Raw genomic sequence first — 17,607 nt, 5'->3', positions numbered from 1 at the left:
ATATTTTAAAACTTTTGGGCTTTGCAAATTATAAGCAAGCATCGTAAAATTGGATATTATTTACATATTTCAAATAAATAGTATATTATTTATTTTTTAAAAATAACTGATTTATTTAGATAGTAGATGTTATATACTTTTTAATGTTTGTGCATAAACGATCAATAAGTCCTCGGTAGTATAGTGGTCAGTATCCCCGCCTGTCACGCGGGAGACCGGGGTTCGATTCCCCGCCGGGGAGGCTTTTTTTTGACATTTTTGTTTTTTAATTAACATAATAAATAACCCACATTTTAATAATTCTTTAGTAATGATGTCTTTATTGAATGTTCCTCGCACAACTCTCTTTTACAATTGATATTCGAAGAACTATAATTGCTTAATTTGATGGAAAATATAATAAATCACGTTTGTTTTGCGTTTTCGAGATTCGGTGGGATCCATTTATTGACATGTCGGAAATTAATACATCCCGTTCAGCATTTTTACCTGGATTTAGCGATAGGCAAATGAAAAAATATATCGATATTTTTAAACAATTTTGATTTATGCAGAATAAAAAATAGCGATATTTTGATTTGTCGATATTTTTATTTCTCGACGGCCCAAAGGACCCTATTTTAATGTCTTTCACAGTTTAGTTGGACCGTCCTAGGTCCTTGAAACATTACATAATTCAAATAATATTTCACTAAAATTTTTGTAAAATTTGTACCACCTTCGGGTTATCTTGATCTTATATAATATTTTCCAAAACACATTTTAGTGCCTTTTACATACATTATCATTGCAAGGATAAAAAAGCAAATTTTGTTTTTCCATACTGCAAGTAAGGTGTACCTTTAAATATATGTAATGAAAAGATTTATCTTAAATAAAAATTGTACAATATTATACTTTTTGTGTATGGTCCATAGGACCGCTCTGGGATCCTGGGAAAGCATCATTTTTTCAACACATTCAACTAAAAAAATTAATTTGTCAGAAAAACCAGCGTTTTGTTATGACATAAAATTTCCTCTATAGTACCCTTTCTTAGTCTAGAAAAAAAATTCCAATAAAACTCATTTTTAATGGTTAAAAGTAATTGGAGTAAAATTTTCAACATTATAAAAAATGAAGGTATGTTCTAGAGTATTATTCTTATTATCAAAATAATATGACAGAAAAATTTTAATTTGGGTTTTAGGGAGTATTTATTTGTCTAAAGGGAATAACTTTTTCTTAATATTTAAAATAGAATTTCCCATATGCTGTAAACTAAAGCAGTACAATATTATGGAGCAAAAGTTGAATGTACCCTCCCATTCCCTCAATCTTCATAATACTACATTTTTATCTCCTACTAAAGCTCGCTCAATTACAGTCGTCGGAGATAAAGGATAAAAAAAATCCAAACAGTAAAAATTTTTGACAGAAAAACTAGTGTTTTGTTTTGAAATAAAATTTTCTCTATAATACCCTTTCATGGCTGAGAAAAAAATTTCCAATAAAACTCATTTTTAATAGTTAAAAGTAATATGGAGCAAAAGTTGAATGTACTCAGTCATTCCCTTGATCTTCATAATACTATATTGTTATCTCTTGCTCGAACTCGTTTAATTACAATCTGGAGATAAAATATCAAAAAAATAAACACCAATAAATTTTCACTTTTATTCATATAAAATAAATAGATGGATATTGTATTGGCAAAAATAAAGATGGATGTTATAGACTGTCCAATACAGAATAAAAAAAAAACAAAATTAGGAAAAAGAACGACCCGATTTTCTAATTTTTTAAAACGTTGAAAAATTTAGAATGATCTGCAAATAAAGTATATTCTTTAGTGTTTGGAAAATCAATAAAAACAGAGGTAAATTTCGCAATAGATATATAAATTATCTAGATGTTAATTTTTAAATTTATTGCAAAGTATTATTCTGACAAACTCCTTGATTCTGACTGTTTAAGGCTAGATCTTTCATGTGTTTTTCAACCTAAAACAAAAAAAAATATATTAAAGTTTCAAAATTTATGATTAAAATAAAAAAATTGCAAAGTTACACAGTATTACACTTCAAAACATGTGAAATGAAGACTGATATTTCAATTTATCCACCTACTACTGTGTAAAAAGCAGACAATATTCGTGATTACATTATCCTGCAACCTCAAGATTTATTTTGCATAGCAGAGCTGTTTTAAACATCTACACCTCCAGAGTTCTAACGAACTTCAGTATACATGTTGGCTTGAAAGCTACATCTTCAATCCATATCAAATCAACTCGGTGTATAAATCTGACCCCTCAGATTTAACGAAATTTGTTATAAGTTGTCCTCTTAAGGATTGAAATAGATGCCAATTTTTTTTCAAATATATCAAACAGTTTAAAAATTGCGGCTATGTAAAGTTTCCCAAAATCCATTAAAAAACGCAACAGACATATTTTGAAATCACCATAGCTTTTCTCTTAATTGAGTTAGAGCTGGTAGTAGTGTCATTTTAATCAGTTTTAAATGCTCTTTCTTTTGATTATATACTTTCAATATATTCACCAAGTTTGTATATAATTTGGAATTTCATATATATTTTATTATCACTTACCACTTTCCGTATATATATATACTCTTTACTGTTTATATTTCCTCTTATATTTTCCAATTGGTAGGGAGGACTAATAGTAACCTAAAATAAAATATATTTAATACATATGAATATACTCAGTGACATAGAAATCCAAACACTCAGTAAGTATTATTTTATTTTAGTAATATTTTGCACACATCACGATTTGTGAATTATATGAGTTTCTGTTCTTTAATACTGGATTAAAGCACCATGATTTTTAAATCATTTCCTTATACATGTCTAGACACATTCATAATCTGGCGATCAATGTCCTTTTGGGGTTTCTCATACCATACCATCTTTTCAAAGAGTCATCAGAGCTTGAGGAGGATGCTGTAAGTTTAGTAACATTCTATTAAATAACTGGGAACCAATTTGCAGATCTTGGGGAGTAAGGTAGGAGAAAAATTTGATATTGTGCAAGTAGTTTGGTTTGTCTGGCATATATGTTCTTGATCCCACCTAAGGTCAATTTCTTGGTAAGTACAAAAAAATTAAAATCTTATTGAATGGACTTTTTCATGTTTTGCAAAGTGTTGATTTGCCTATCTTGCTAACATCTGACAAAATATATTTATTCTGCTAGACATTTTTTGGAAGGACAGTCCAGCTTTCCAAACACAATTCAATCTCTCTTGTACCCAAAAATTTGCAGATAACTCCCAAATTCTAATCTTATATTTGGGATTTTTTTAAATAACAAACTTTTTACTGGCTGTTCAGATTTCTGTCACAGAGAATTTATACACACAGAGTGAATATGTGTTTCTTAATTGAAAATTTTTGTCACCATAAAAATTATTAGTAATTCTCGTTTCTTCTAATACTTACATCTTGATTGAAGACAACAATTTCAGAATTGTTCCACCTAACCTCGCTAATCGTTTTAGCTATAGCTATAAACAAACTCTGTCCTTCAGAACTAACATTTGCGGCTCTAGCCTGGAACATTCGTTTTTTCTCATCTACTTGATTTCTAATCCTTGTGTTTAACTACCAACAAAAAATTAATATCTTTAAACTATCCAATAAGAAAGGTGATCCATAAGTTTGTACATTAATTTCTACAGGCGATAGTAAGATTAAAAATAGAGTAAATACTTCTGTATTGATACTTTTTTCTAAAATTGTAAAAAGGGGTTAATTGGATACTCTATGTTTCTGTCAAACGTTTCTAAGATTATAGGGTTAATATTTTGGGATAATTGAAATCATGTCATAGCTTCCTTTCTTACCATAGGAATACAGGAGGATTATTATTTTAAGATTTCAAAAACAATAATAATTGTATACATTCAAGATTATGCTTTTTTGATTGATAAAACCCTGTAAAATCTTATTAAAGGGTTTTTGTTATAGAAAAAGTGTACATTTAAAAGTATCCTTATTTTTAAATGTACCACTTGCTCTTAAAATTAATGTTGATAATTTTCGACAATCTTGTACAATGAATGTTTCCAATCTAGCTTTGTATAAAGAGATATGATACTTGAGAGAAGTTACATTAATTGTATAAATTTCTTTGAATCAAGTATATTATACATACAAATAAATTAAATTTCTAGAAATGAAATGCCAAAGGAGAATTCAAAAAAGAATTAAGGAAGTTATTATATAGGAGATATTACAATTTTGCTTGTTTATTATCTATATTAATCATATGGGAAGAATCAACAAGTGACAAATTAATTCTATAGCAACAAATTCATCATTCAAACTGTTCATTTGCTTTTAGATCTTATTTTACATTTCTCGTTACGTGTATTTAAAGATACTCTGATTTTACTCCTAATAAAACAGAATGAATTTTGTTATATTTCATGATTATATGTATATTATTATGGAACATAAAAAATGGAATTAAGATAGGTCACCCAAATAATTTTTTTAATTATTAGATTATGCCAGTATAATAAAGGAAATTAAATATTTCAAAACTAGTGTCTATTTACCACAATGAAATCATTTAATATACAACAATACAATTAGGTTGTGAAGTGATACTTTTCGTATGTCACTAAAGTTGGCAAGAAATAAACGGAAAATTAAGTTCCATATTTCGAAATTTGCCGCTGTGCAAGTCTTTGAGAAAGAGGGTTTTCTGCTAACTTTCCAAATAAAATTTTTATCATTAAACAACGGAGCATTTAATAATGAAAGCATTCTACTTCAATTACCTATTGATTTTGCACATTTAACTTGCAATGCTCTGCTAATTTTTTTCTAAAGTTAAAGTAGATACTCTAATAAACTGGCAAACAATTGACTTAACCCCACCATTCTCAGGGCTATAAGGGATATAAGAACATTCAAGTCTTGAGGTGTTGACTTCAGGCTTTATTTTATCATATTAGATGAAATATCTTGTAATTTCTTGAGTCTTACTTGAAAGGAAGAAGGCAGAGAGTTTGCACAGATCAGAGTTCATCTGGGGCTGGCGAAAGAGTATCTGGTGTTGCAGAGAAAATTTGCAACAAAATTTAAAATTGAAGTTGTTCAGTGGACGTTGGTATTTAAAGATGAAACTCTTGTATATAAACAGGTCTATTCTCAATTTTAAAATGAGGAAAAAGCTTTGTTAATCTGTGGTATTATCTATTTTTACCTACTGTAATGTTGTATTATTATCCTTGTCTTGACATGGCATTGAAAAATCGTGTGCAATATGTACAAAAAATGTGTTGTGTAAATTTATTTTTAAGCGAAGGAAGTAGTATACGACTATATTTCGGCCAAAATTAATGAGTTAAATTGATTAAAAATGTTGAATGTTGTAAACCCTCATTTTGTGTCTTTTTAAGAAAGTGTTAGACACCTGTTTATTTGAGGAACTTGATTTTCACGAAAAAATACATAATGTACACGTGAAACATAAAAATCTGTTAAATATGCATCAGCATAAATATGTGCTTTTTCAAAGAAGTTTCACATAATTAGCTGTTTTTGGTTGTGAAGCTCTCCACAAGGATCTTAAATTGTGCGGTATAAATTCTTTTAAACCTAAATACTATTTTGTTTAGTAAGCTTAACTGACTTTTTTTAGGTTTTTGTAATTATTTAATCAATTTATAGTGGAGACTGTATAAAGTTCTTTTGAATAGTTAAGCAGCTGGAGGTGGTTGGGTGGAAGAAGGACATATATGTTAAATCTTGCCATTTCTGTGCATGATGTGTGTATATGGTATACTTTGTAACTGTATCTTGTACACATATCAGACCAATAAAGATGATTTATTTTAATATTTGAAGGAATGTAATTACATATGTTGAATATTTGTTCCAACGTGTTCTTGGATTAGGTACTTCTTTGTGATATTTGGCATTATTTTTATTGTATTACAATCTCTTGTGTTTGATAGTCAGCTATTATGTTCCACATTCTATTTAAATAATAAATAATTTTATGATTAATGAGTTTCTGTTATTGATTTAATACATACCTTGGACTTTTCTTGTGCTATAACTAACAAAAAAAGTGAGATGGGGTAAATAAATGCATTAAAATATTGAGAGAGTTTACAAAAAAAGGAGCTAAATTCCCATATCAGTCTGTGAGGTGGATATTCCTCATAACGCAAAACAAATCACATTCCATTTAAAGGGTTGTATTAACATGATTATGGAAATTTAACTAAACTTACCCTCTGTAAATTCAAAGACTGTGGTATGTCCGGAACGCTTGTCACTTCTTTCTTGACTTGTAATTCACTAACAAGGGATAAATTAACAAAATGAATATCATTTAATTTTGGATCCCCACCTGAGGATGTACATTCTAGAAAGTTATTAAGGAAAACAACATAAATTTACAGGAATATATAGCAATTTACCCAAACGTTGAACTAAGTATATACTCATTATTTTTAAACAATATTTTCATTCTATTAGTTCATATTAACAAAAAAAATGGCTGAAAACAGGGATTACACTTACATTATATTGTTTTGTTATGATTTTAGGTCGTATCAATATTATTTGAATTATAACACTCAATTTAAATTAACAAAACAAAACACTATCTTCTGGACTCTGTTGCTATATAATGTACATTCAAGGAATAAGTACTCACAAATATTAGCAAAGAAAAACTTTTACTCAGATTCCAAAGTTTTGTTTTGTTTTAAAAAGGATACTCAATATTAATACTTTCGTTGGTGGATCAAATGCCAAGACTTCTCCCTCAATTTCTTTATTATAACAAGTTCTACACCAAACAATACTACCTAATGAAAAAAAGTCTGAAACAGCAGCCATTTCGCAAAATAGAAATGGCAACTTCAGTTACTAGGGAATCGCTAAAGTATTTATATTAGATTATGGTAGGCCTGCAACAGTTTCTGACATGTTTCAAGGTCTTTTATCATAAACAAAATAGATCAATAATATATAATTAATGTTGTTTGTTTTTGATTTGTTATATAGATATTTGACCAGAAAGAGTAAATTTCATTAAATTATTTAGTTTATCTCATAACTGGATTAATAAATGTGATATGAAGGTCATATCTTCTAGAAAAGAAGATATTTTCTGCTATTATCCGATAGATGTCAATGAAAACCATTAGTTGAATTTTCAAAGTTATCTACAACTACCTTCATGTTAGTTTATCTCCTATTTAAAAGATTACACTCAATCGTTGGATTTCCAAATATTCTGTTAAACTTTTAGTCCATAAGTCAAGTAGTTATAGTGGGACACATTAGAAAATAATTTAACAATTTCGTGATCTTTAGCTGTAATTCGCCGAGGGTGATAAAAGCCACACAGAAAAAATATATTTAATCTTTTCCCCTTCTCTGAAAATTTGTTAAATTGTTGTTTATCCAAAACCTTGAAGAAACATATACTCAGCTGACCGTAGTATGGTGTATTAATATGTCAGCTGGTAAAAGATATATTTCTGGCAGAAAAATAGAAGATTTGGATCAAATCATGGAGTAAATAACTTTATATTAATCTGTACCATTTAATTATGTCAAATATACTATTTACACCCCTCTACAAACCGAGAAAAAAAATGATTTTTTAACAGCGGATCAACTGCTCCAATTGTCTACCAATTTTGGAAAAAATTACACATTATTCACTTTTTTTTATTTGCACGACCTATACCTACATATCAAATACGGGTTTAAAATAGCCAACTGATTTAAAAATCAGAAAATAAAATATAGTTTAAAAACACTGAGACATGTGCTTCTGGAGTTAGTTATAGTGAAAAGTAAAAAATAAATTATAGTTATAAGAAAACTAAAATTTACGCTTTTAGCAATAATAAAACTAAGGAGTGAGAAATGATACTTGATATTTTGGTTTTGTGATAATAGACTTTAAAATTACTTGCAAAAATTCTTACGAATTCACAATAATTAATTAACACACACCGTTATCTCACAGTAGCTTTTCTATGTTATATTTACAAAATTCCCTCCTTGTAGCCTGCTTGTGTTGTTTGGGACAATGGCCTAAATTGACATATTTAAATCATTGAGTGCAACAAGAAGTAATACCTTACAGCTAAATAAAATATTAAATGAAACTACTCTGTTACATTAATCGAAAACGATTTCGCACCAGGGGGATTACAAGAATTTATTTTAGTACTTTTATCAGTTGAATTCGTTACTTCCCGCATGGAATTATAATAGCTTTGATCGGTTTTTATAGCATCATAAACATTGTTATTCTATTAACAAGCTGGCAGTTTATTATCAAAAATTGAGAACAATTTAAACTATTGATTGTACGAGTATAACAGCCAAATGAATATGGAAGAATGAGAAAATATTCCAAATGGCTGCTGCTGCCAGAAGACCCTAAATAGTAGAATAGAATTTATAGCCAATAATTATTCATTTTTGTATATCTAAGTAATAATATTTAAATTTTTTTTGAAGCTGAGTGTTTTATTATTTATTTAAATAAGAGTGCGGACAATGTCACTACAAGATAAATGTAAAAAAGCGAAAACTAAACGAATTTTCCAAAACGTGGACAAGTTCAGTTCTTTGGAAACTGATCTCAGCGCAAATCAGGAGGAACTCAATTTTTTAGATAAGGCGGCAATATGTAACTACCATTTCGAGAAATTCTCTACAACAAGCCCTAGAAATTTTACAGATTCAACGACGTAAATGTTGGTGTTATTTAATAAAAAACGTTGCGATGTAATATTATATGATAAAACTTTGGTTTTAGAAACGTTGAGACAGTGCTGTGATATCAGGGTGATATATTTTGACACTGATGTCTAGGCGATGTCGTTTATAAACAGAAGAAACAGAATAGGGTCTAGCACTGAGCCTTGGAATAGTACACATTCTATTGGCTTGCAAAAAGACATCGTTGTATTAACTTGTATCAACCCTTACAAGCTGACTTTTGTTGATAAGGTATGATTAAAACCACGCGAGAGGTGTTCCCCTGAATCCGTAATATTGCAATTTGTTGATTAAAATATTATGATTAACACAATCGAAAGCCTTAGAAAAATTACTAAAAGTTGTTACAGTGGAGTGATGGCTGTTTAGGCAAGTAGACATTATTTAGGAGGGAGAATACAGCATCATTCGTGTGTTTTTTACTTAAAAACCCAAATTGATGGGTAGTAAGTATTTTATATTTTGGATTTAAAGCCAACTGATTGATTTTTCAAATATAAAATGAGTTTCGAGTATTTACCGATGACTACGTCATTATTCTCCATTAGGATGCCTTTTATTTTTGAATAAGTCGACCAAAGTATTGAAGACTTTCCCATTTTCGATTTAGTTTCAAAGTAAGCTAGTAACACTCTTTCTGTGAAGCTGTTTATGCCTTTTTTAGTACGCTACTCCATGAAAGAATTATATTTTTTTAAATACTGTTCCCTGGATTTAAGAGGGAGAAGATTCATAGTCGCTGCAGTTGCCGATTCAACATCTTCTTATGTGCCGTTTAAACTTTCTTCACTATTACTCTCCATCACTTATAATAATACTACACTTCTTTTAATCAGACACAAATCGGATTTTCTTGAACAAATATCAGAAAATAAAAGTGTGACAGTTTATCGGAGAAACTACTAAACCACTACGGTACGCAAAAGCGTGAAAAAATTTATGATGACCGATTCAGAAATTACATTCTATATAAATGCAAATGAATGCGAAAAAAAAACATGAATAAATATTATAACGGACGTAGAAAAATGTAATTTATATTCTCAGTATTAAATATTAGGCAAATCGAATGTTTCTTTCTGTCATATCGACTGTTGTTTGTTATATGCTTCACTGAATGATCTATTTTCTTGCTTTGGGTCTTTTGGAAACGGTCCGTTAGGCCTATAGGGCGACAAACTTATTATTACTTTCATAATACCATCGGGTATCAATTTGTCTTTTTCGTAGTCCCCAATATCCGTTGAAACATTATGTTATTTCCACATTGTCTTGTTTAAAACATTTTTAATGTAGGTCCATCAGTTCCAGAAGAGTATTTATTTTTGTCATTAATTTTACTTCGAAGCTCTGCTAAAACTACGAACATAAAGATGAAACTGTGTTAGGGTGTATTGAAGTAAATAAAATACACGTCTTTTATACCATAAAATATCATCACCCAAGATGCTGCCTTACAGCCCCGTCTCAATTGCAGTCGATAGCTTTTTGGCAATTATTGTTATTTACATCTTTCAAAATAGTATCAAAATGGGTTGTTTACAATATAGGGAGGGATATTATAAGCCTTATCATATAATCCTATTTTTTATCAAGAAATGTAATTAAATATACCACATATCTAATTATAGACGTTTTAAAAGTAGCTAATATAAGCTATGTACTTATTTCTAAAAATACAAATACAATTATTGTATGTGAAAACAATTTTTATGACTATTGGATAATCAACATTAGTTTCTTTTTAATGCGTTTCGATCTTCATAAAGTTTTCCAGATGCCTGAAACACACTTAGCCTAATTACCCACAAAATCATTTACGTAAATATATGTTTCATCTAACAAACAATCAACCTACTAATAGTAAATGGAAAAATAATAAACTAAAAGTCTTTTCTAGAGTATAAATTATTAAATATTAGGCCGATCGTTGATGTTTTCAATTAGATTATTGAGATACGTGAAGTTGGTCTATCAATAAGAGTTGTCCCGAGCAAGACCAGTCTTTAAACTCTACACTGCCACGAGCGTAAGCTCAAGGCCAAAGACATTATAAATCCCGGTGCATACAAGGTGTCTTTGTCTCAGATTTTAGTCTCTGTCTTTAGTTTCTATCTTTAGTCTCTGTCTTTAGTCTCTGTCTTTAATCTCTGTCTTTAGTCTCTGTTTTTAGTCACTGTCTTTAGTCTCTGTCTTTAGTCTCTGTCTTTAGTCTCTGTCTTTAGTCTCTGTCTTTAGTCTCTGTCTTTAGTCTCTGTCTTTAGTCTCTGTCTTTAGTCTCTGTCTTTAGTCTCTGTCTTTAGTCTCTGTCTTTAGTCTCTGTCTTTAGTCTCTGTCTTTAGTCTCTGTCTTTAGTCTCTGTCTTTAGTCTCTGTCTTTAGTCTCTGTCTTTAGTCTCTGTCTTTAGTCTCTGTCTTTAGTCTCTGTCTTTAGTCTCTGTCTTTAGTCTCTGTCTTTAGTCTCTGTCTTTAGTCTCTGTCTTTAGTCTCTGTCTTTAGTCTCTGTCTTTAGTCTCTGTCTTTAGTCTCTGTCTTTAGTCTCTGTCTTTAGTCTCCGTCTTTAGTCTCTGTCTTTAGTCTCCGTCTTTAGTCTCTGTCTTTAGTCTCTGTCTTTAGTCTCCGTCTTTAGTCTCTGTCTTTAGTCTCTGTCTTTAGTCTCTGTCTTTAGTCTCTGTCTTTAGTCTCTGTCTTTAGTCTCTGTCTTTAGTCTCCGTCTTTAGTCTCTGTCTTTAGTCTCTGTCTTTAGTCTCCGTCTTTAGTCTCTGTCTTTAGTCTCTGTCTTTAGTCTCCGTCTTTAGTCTCTGTCTTTAGTCTCTGTCTTTAGTCTCTGTGTTAAGTCTACGTTCACATGTCTGTTTTTAGTAGAAAATAAATAAATAAATAAATAAATAACAAGATAGACTCCCTCATGTGATACTTATTGAGTAACCAAGTTTTTTGATGAAAATATAGCATTTTCTATTTGTCTAACTCACTAACTAGAAGCGATAGGAGTTGTAGATACGGAGGTTAAAGGTTTTATATACTGTTTGACACGCTAAAGCCGTGTTTTCAACGTGGGGTCCACGACTCACGAGGTGGCAATTTAATTGTAAAAAGGAGAAATTTGAACATGGACTCGACACGAGTTTACCCATCTGGGCCATTTAAATGCAGAGCTAAATATCGGTACCAAAATTGAAAGAAAAAAGCAAATTCTTGAATATTTTGGAATAATAAATATCATAAATATTTGACGAGATAAAAATATCAACTGGGTTTTTAGCGTCGTCAAGTTAACCTCTTTATGGCAGACTCCTGGATACTTTAGAATCTCGCTAAACAACGCATCTGAATAGAAAAACTTCAATTTATGGCGAAGATAAACTGAGGCGACCCGTGAAGAATCTGTGGTCCGATGATTCCTAGTAAAAAAAAGCTCGCACAACCCGACTCTGCAGCAGTAGAAAAGCATTTATTTTCTACACAGCCACGTGTTTATTCAGTAGTAAGTAGATATAGTATTGATTTAGTTTTTTTCAATTAACGTTATAATTTCTCGGGGTTAAAGAGGTAAACGAAGGTTCTGCATTTAATTCGAGTTAATTATATTTTGTTATTGTTGACTTTTTCTAATATAACATCCAAATTCTCTTCTCAATATTCCATTCGTGAAAATCTCTTTATTATTTCTACTAGTCATTCATTTAAAAGAAACATACTTATTCTGATTTAAAACAAAATTATTTTCCAATATATCAAATATGCAGTATCAAGAAGAACTCACAGATTATGCAAAATGATGAATCATTTAAAAGGAGCGATGGCATGGCTTTGTGAGGGAACAGATATCAAATACCCAAATTTAACCAAATGTACAAGAAAACTTTCCATCTTCATATTTAGCTGAATATGGATTTAGTGCTGTATATGATTTACTGGTAAAAGAAGAAATCTTCTGGATATATCAGTACACAGACACTTGAGAATGAAGCTAACCAAATTGGAACCTAAAATAAAATCTCTATGGAGCAAGCACCAAACGCTAAGATCATTCAACTAAATTTGAAATATTGAATTATTATAAAAAAATCTTTAGTAACATTATTTCGAATTTGAATTTTAGTTTTTCATTATATGTTTTGGAAATTCACTAACTGTGTGTTGTTAATAATTTCCTAGGGGTTTTTCATTATTTAAGTCTCTTAATTGAACAATTCAATTATTTTATGATAAAAATTAAGTATATATTACATAGAAGGGCATGAGATTTTTAGAAGGGCTTGAGTGGGGCATGGCACAAAAAAGGTTGGGAATCACTGTACAAAAGGTTTTTGACAAATTTCCTAATTTTTAGCTTCAGAGATTGGTCTAAGATCTTTTAATAAACCACTTGTGTAGTTATTTTCGTATTTCTACAGAATCGTTGAAATGAACGCTCCTAAATTTAGACGAGTTAGTTCAAACTTAGAGTCAATGATGAAAATTGACTTTTTCTTTTCCGCAGCTTTATAATGTCGAACGCAAATAAACAGTAGTTTTCGTAATAAATTTGAAAGTGTATAATTGTCGAAAAAAATCGTAAAATATTACGTGTTTTGTAAATATTCTTGTACAGTGTCGTTTAAGTAGTGTCGTTTTATAAATATATATTCAGTATGTTCATAACGTGTCAGCTAATTGATCTATCCTTTAAAATAATATATTCGTCATGAATTGGAAGTAATATTAAGTTTGAAAACGTATATGCGAATTTAATAATAATCGTATAAATGCTGTAATTAATATCTCATTCTCTGTACTTGAACACAATTTTTTACATATTTTATGTTCCTTTGAAGCCAATGTTTCAAACTTTTCATCCTCGATACATTATCATCACCATTTTTGCTTTACTATTTCTACTATTGATTATAATATCACTACTAATTCATATTTTTCAAATTTAAATTCTTTGTTAATTCTGATATTATGTAACCATAAATAGATACTTTTATGTTTCAGCATCATATTGGATATGCATTCCGTATTATTCTTCCAAATATGATCGAGCATATCTGAAAATAGTGGTTTTTACATTTACCATATCAGTTTTGCAATTGTATCTACTAATGTTAACTCCAAACAGAGGATGTTGTAATAGATATTTACGATATAAGTGTCGTAAAGATTCATATTACGAAATGAGATGGGAAATTTGTCCCATTGAATATCGTAATATGAATTTACGATACGAATATAGTACATTATTTTACCTACTACCAATAATGTTAATTATTTAGTCAATATTAACGTAAATAACGTAATACAAACCCTAGTACCCGCTAAATCCCGCAATAGATACTAAAAAGAATATAAGCGATTCGAAGACTGGTGCAGTTCAAAAAAAGTCCGTGATATATCGGAGAAAATTTTATTAGCTTATTTTGCTGGGAAAGCTGAGAAAGAAAAGGCATCATCAGTATGGACACAATATAGTATGCTGGGAACAATGATATCTGCGAAGAAAAATGTGGACATAAGTAAATATTCACAGCTATTGGCTTTTTTGAAGCGGAAAAGTGTCGCTGAAGGATATATAGAAACATCCTTAGAAAATAAAAAAATAAAGCTGGAATAAACATCACTTATTTCACAAGTGTTGTGTTTAATTATCACAATAAATGAGGTTTAATGTTTTATTCATGAGTTCATTAGACTAGTGCGGTAAATTATCTCATTACGAAACTCATATTAGTATCGTAATGTTTGATATTACATATTGGTAGTAGATAAAATAAATTCTAATCCCGAAGATCAATTTTCTCTTGGTCTTTCTCTCTTTTTTCCCACCTTATACATTTCGTTTTAATCATTTATCTTCTGTCCTGATTTTGTTTGTCCTTCTTCTTCACTTTTTTCAATTCCACCATAAATCTTTCTGAGCATTGTACGTTCCCATATTTTGCTCCTTTTTGTTTATTGTCTAGTTTTCCCTCGTGTAGGTAACTGAAGGTCTTATTATTGCTTGGTGCATTTTAATTTTAAATGTTCGTGATTTATCTTCTGAGTCTAATATTTTTGATACCATTCTTGCTGTTTTACTTTCTTTGCTCTTTATTCTTCACTGTCTAGTTTTCATTCGTGTAGGTACTTAACTGACGGTCTTATTCTTGTTTGGTGCATTCTCATTTTAATTGTTCGTAATTCATCTTTTGAGTCTAATATTTTTGATACCATTCTTGCTGTTTTACTTTCCTTTGCTATTCTATTATCTATTTACTATTTATCATCTCCTTTATTTTTGATAGTAACTCCCTTATATTCCATTTGTTTCACTTTTTCTATTCTGGAATGCTGTTATTATTTAACATTTCCATTCCATTTAAATATTTTTTTCTCTAAATGGTCTGACTTTAATCGATAATTAGCAAAAGTATACTTAGATTTTGTTGTTTCATAATGAAAATTTGGTCTATTGTCGATCTTCTTGCAATAAAGTCTACTTGGTAGTTACCCACATTTTCTTTGTGGTATTTGTCTAATCTTTATTACAATATTATTGTCAGAATTTGTATATTACTTCTAAAATGATTCCGTGGAAGTTATCAAAATGTTCCTTAAGAACTTTTTCGTGAATTAGTATGATTGAAGCTTTGTTTCAATCCAGGAATTTCTTCTATTCGCCATACTTGTGTCAACAACCACTATATTATCCGAGTTTTAAGAATTTCTATCGGCATATTCATGTCTTCTGCACTTTTATTATTCTTTTCATTTTCATTTACTTCTTAACTTAAACTTAAACTTAGTTATTTCAAATTTAACGCCTTCAAACCTTCAAACGCTTATTTTTTATAAGATATCTTATTCATATCGCTCCAAGGAACAATACAATAGCACATCTATTCATAAGTCCCCGATTTATAAATAAAGAACATGTCTTTCAGTGAGATTTCATTTTATTAATCAAAATAATTTCCTCCAGATTGATATAATCAGTTTATCGCTTTCTCAACCTTTTTATATAACTATTCTGTCATCAAAATGGGTATTTGTTTCAGCTATAATTAATTGATTTTCTTGAAACATTATTTCAGGTTTATAAACAGCTATTTATCGATGAAAAATTTTTTTTCCATTTTACTTGAACAGTGCTCTGAATCATCATTTTGCTTTGCTTCAATTATAAGAGAACATGACAACCTTCTTGAAAAGCTTTTTCATCTGCAATATCTAAATTTTACATCGCAGTTTTCAATCACAATTTTCGGAGCTTTCTTCTGCTTTCTATTATGACCATCTCTTCGTTGAGTATTGTCGAGCCTTGGAGAGACACGTACGTTATCGCTGGTAAGCCGTATTTGATTTTTGGGAATTGTTAGTTTTTGACAGGTGTATTTTGTCCATAGAGTTGTTTGCTTTTGGTTTGGTTTATTCAAATGACATTTTTTTATTAAACTTAACGAATATTACATTTGGTGATACTTTGTCTATTTTTTTTAAGAATTACGATGTGCATCACTTTTATATGTTAATAAAAACAGACATTATAATTCGTAATTGAATTATCTAGAATAAGTCATGGAGATTCAATTCATTTTATTCATCATCATGACCGAATTTAATCATTTTCTTTCTAAGAAGGCTACAACTGAATGTTTGATCAAAGAACACGGTTGATTTAACAATTTTCTAGTCTTGTTCTATCTCTGTTTTTGTTCACTTTTTTCACGTTTCAGCTCTTCTACCGGAGCACAGCGAAAGATTCTGCTAAGGTTTTACACAGTTGTACAACGGTTTTGTCTGTTGAATGCGATTTACCTGCCCAGAGCAAAGTCACTAAACTTTTTAAACTAAGTGTCACAAAAACAATGTTTAATCAACTCTTTTTATTGTTTAGAAAAACTTAGATGTGGGACATTTTTAAAATTGTAATAAATAAAATATTGAACTGAAATAGCTTACAATATGAAAGCTGTTTCTAAAGATAGTGCTTTGAGAAAAAAAGACTTCTATCTCTCCGTTTCTGTTTTTTCTGTATTCTTTGATATTCCTTCAAATATTTTGGTTTGAGATGATATCTCTCCAAATATTCCGTTCATCAGTTTCTTCAGATAAAACCCTGTTTCTTCTAGAATTTTAGTTACCATGTTCATGGTTACTTTATCGTATCCAGTACAAATACCATATTATTTGTCTCCTCTAAGCTACTTTAACCAGCACTGGAGGTTTCTTGTTTAGAATTTGTGGCATTAGAACACTATTATCTTCCTTGACATCGAGCGTTATTATTATTATTGAATAACGCTTCATAACAATTCTTTGTTTTACATGTACCAATAATTACACTTTTCACTTAACTACGTGAAACAGTCCAATGAGAGAACAAAAAAGATAAAAATTGTACAAATTAATAGTGCTCGTTTGTTTTGTACATAGAAACATAATAAGCATTGGGACTAATAAAGAGAAACAGTTGAGCAATGTCTCGTTATAAGTCAGATCCTGAAATCGCTGATTACGAAGCTACAAAATGTTGCACCAGTTTTTTGCATTACACGTGGAAAACTATCACGTGTCTCTTTTCTCACGTGACTTTAGTGTCAATGGTTGTGTCATATTGTGTATTGGGAGCTTTTACGTTTGAAGCTTTGGAGGTGGAGAATGAAAAACAGGTGAGTGATTAATTGTATTATATAAGGGGTAATGCAAAAATGTGAGTATTGAATGGAGTAATAATCTGTGGTATTATATGAGTGACAAGATGAAGTGTTGAAAAATCGATGTGTTCCAAGTTGTTGAAGCAGTATGAGACCGAGCTATTCATACACAACTTTAATGGCAAAACAAGCATAGGATAATTCTTTCG

At 30.0% G+C, this 17,607-nt stretch overlaps 2 protein-coding genes and 1 non-coding gene across 8 annotated transcripts in view; 2 read left to right on the top strand and 1 right to left on the bottom strand.

Annotated features, from left to right (window-relative positions):
• The first annotated feature begins 169 nt into the window (after positions 1-169).
• Positions 170-241, top strand: Trnad-guc (transfer RNA aspartic acid (anticodon GUC)). Its single transcript has one exon. It is a non-coding gene; the product is annotated as a tRNA-Asp (tRNA).
• Positions 242-1,642: 1,401 nt separating this feature from the next.
• Positions 1,643-6,918, bottom strand: LOC130443056 (protein LSM12 homolog A-like). Its single transcript, XM_056777505.1, has 5 exons — positions 6,750-6,918; positions 6,258-6,391; positions 3,448-3,609; positions 2,593-2,673; positions 1,643-1,982 (listed from the first exon to the last, which is right to left on the bottom strand). Exons 1-5 carry the CDS (start codon positions 6,868-6,870, stop codon positions 1,908-1,910), a joined length of 573 nt encoding a protein of 190 aa, XP_056633483.1. The 5' UTR covers positions 6,871-6,918; the 3' UTR covers positions 1,643-1,907.
• A 6,296-nt stretch (positions 6,919-13,214) lies between these two features.
• The window catches only part of LOC130443054 (uncharacterized), a 61,860-nt gene continuing 57,467 nt past the window's right edge, over positions 13,215-17,607 (top strand). Inside the window, exons 1-2 of one of the 6 annotated variants that reach the window (XM_056777501.1) lie at positions 13,215-13,412; positions 17,112-17,413. In XM_056777501.1, coding sequence (XP_056633479.1) covers positions 17,222-17,413 — 192 coding nt within the window. In that variant the 5' untranslated portion in view covers positions 13,215-13,412; positions 17,112-17,221. Of the gene's footprint in view, positions 13,479-15,911; positions 16,089-16,714; positions 17,414-17,607 lie in introns of those variants that run through there. The other 5 variants (XM_056777502.1, XM_056777504.1, XM_056777503.1 and 2 more) reach the window with 5 other exon arrangements.

This window comes from Diorhabda sublineata, chromosome 4, assembly GCF_026230105.1.
Source record: "Diorhabda sublineata isolate icDioSubl1.1 chromosome 4, icDioSubl1.1, whole genome shotgun sequence".
NCBI lineage: Eukaryota > Metazoa > Arthropoda > Insecta > Coleoptera > Chrysomelidae > Diorhabda > Diorhabda sublineata.
This window is presented reverse-complemented; position numbering and strand designations above follow the sequence as displayed.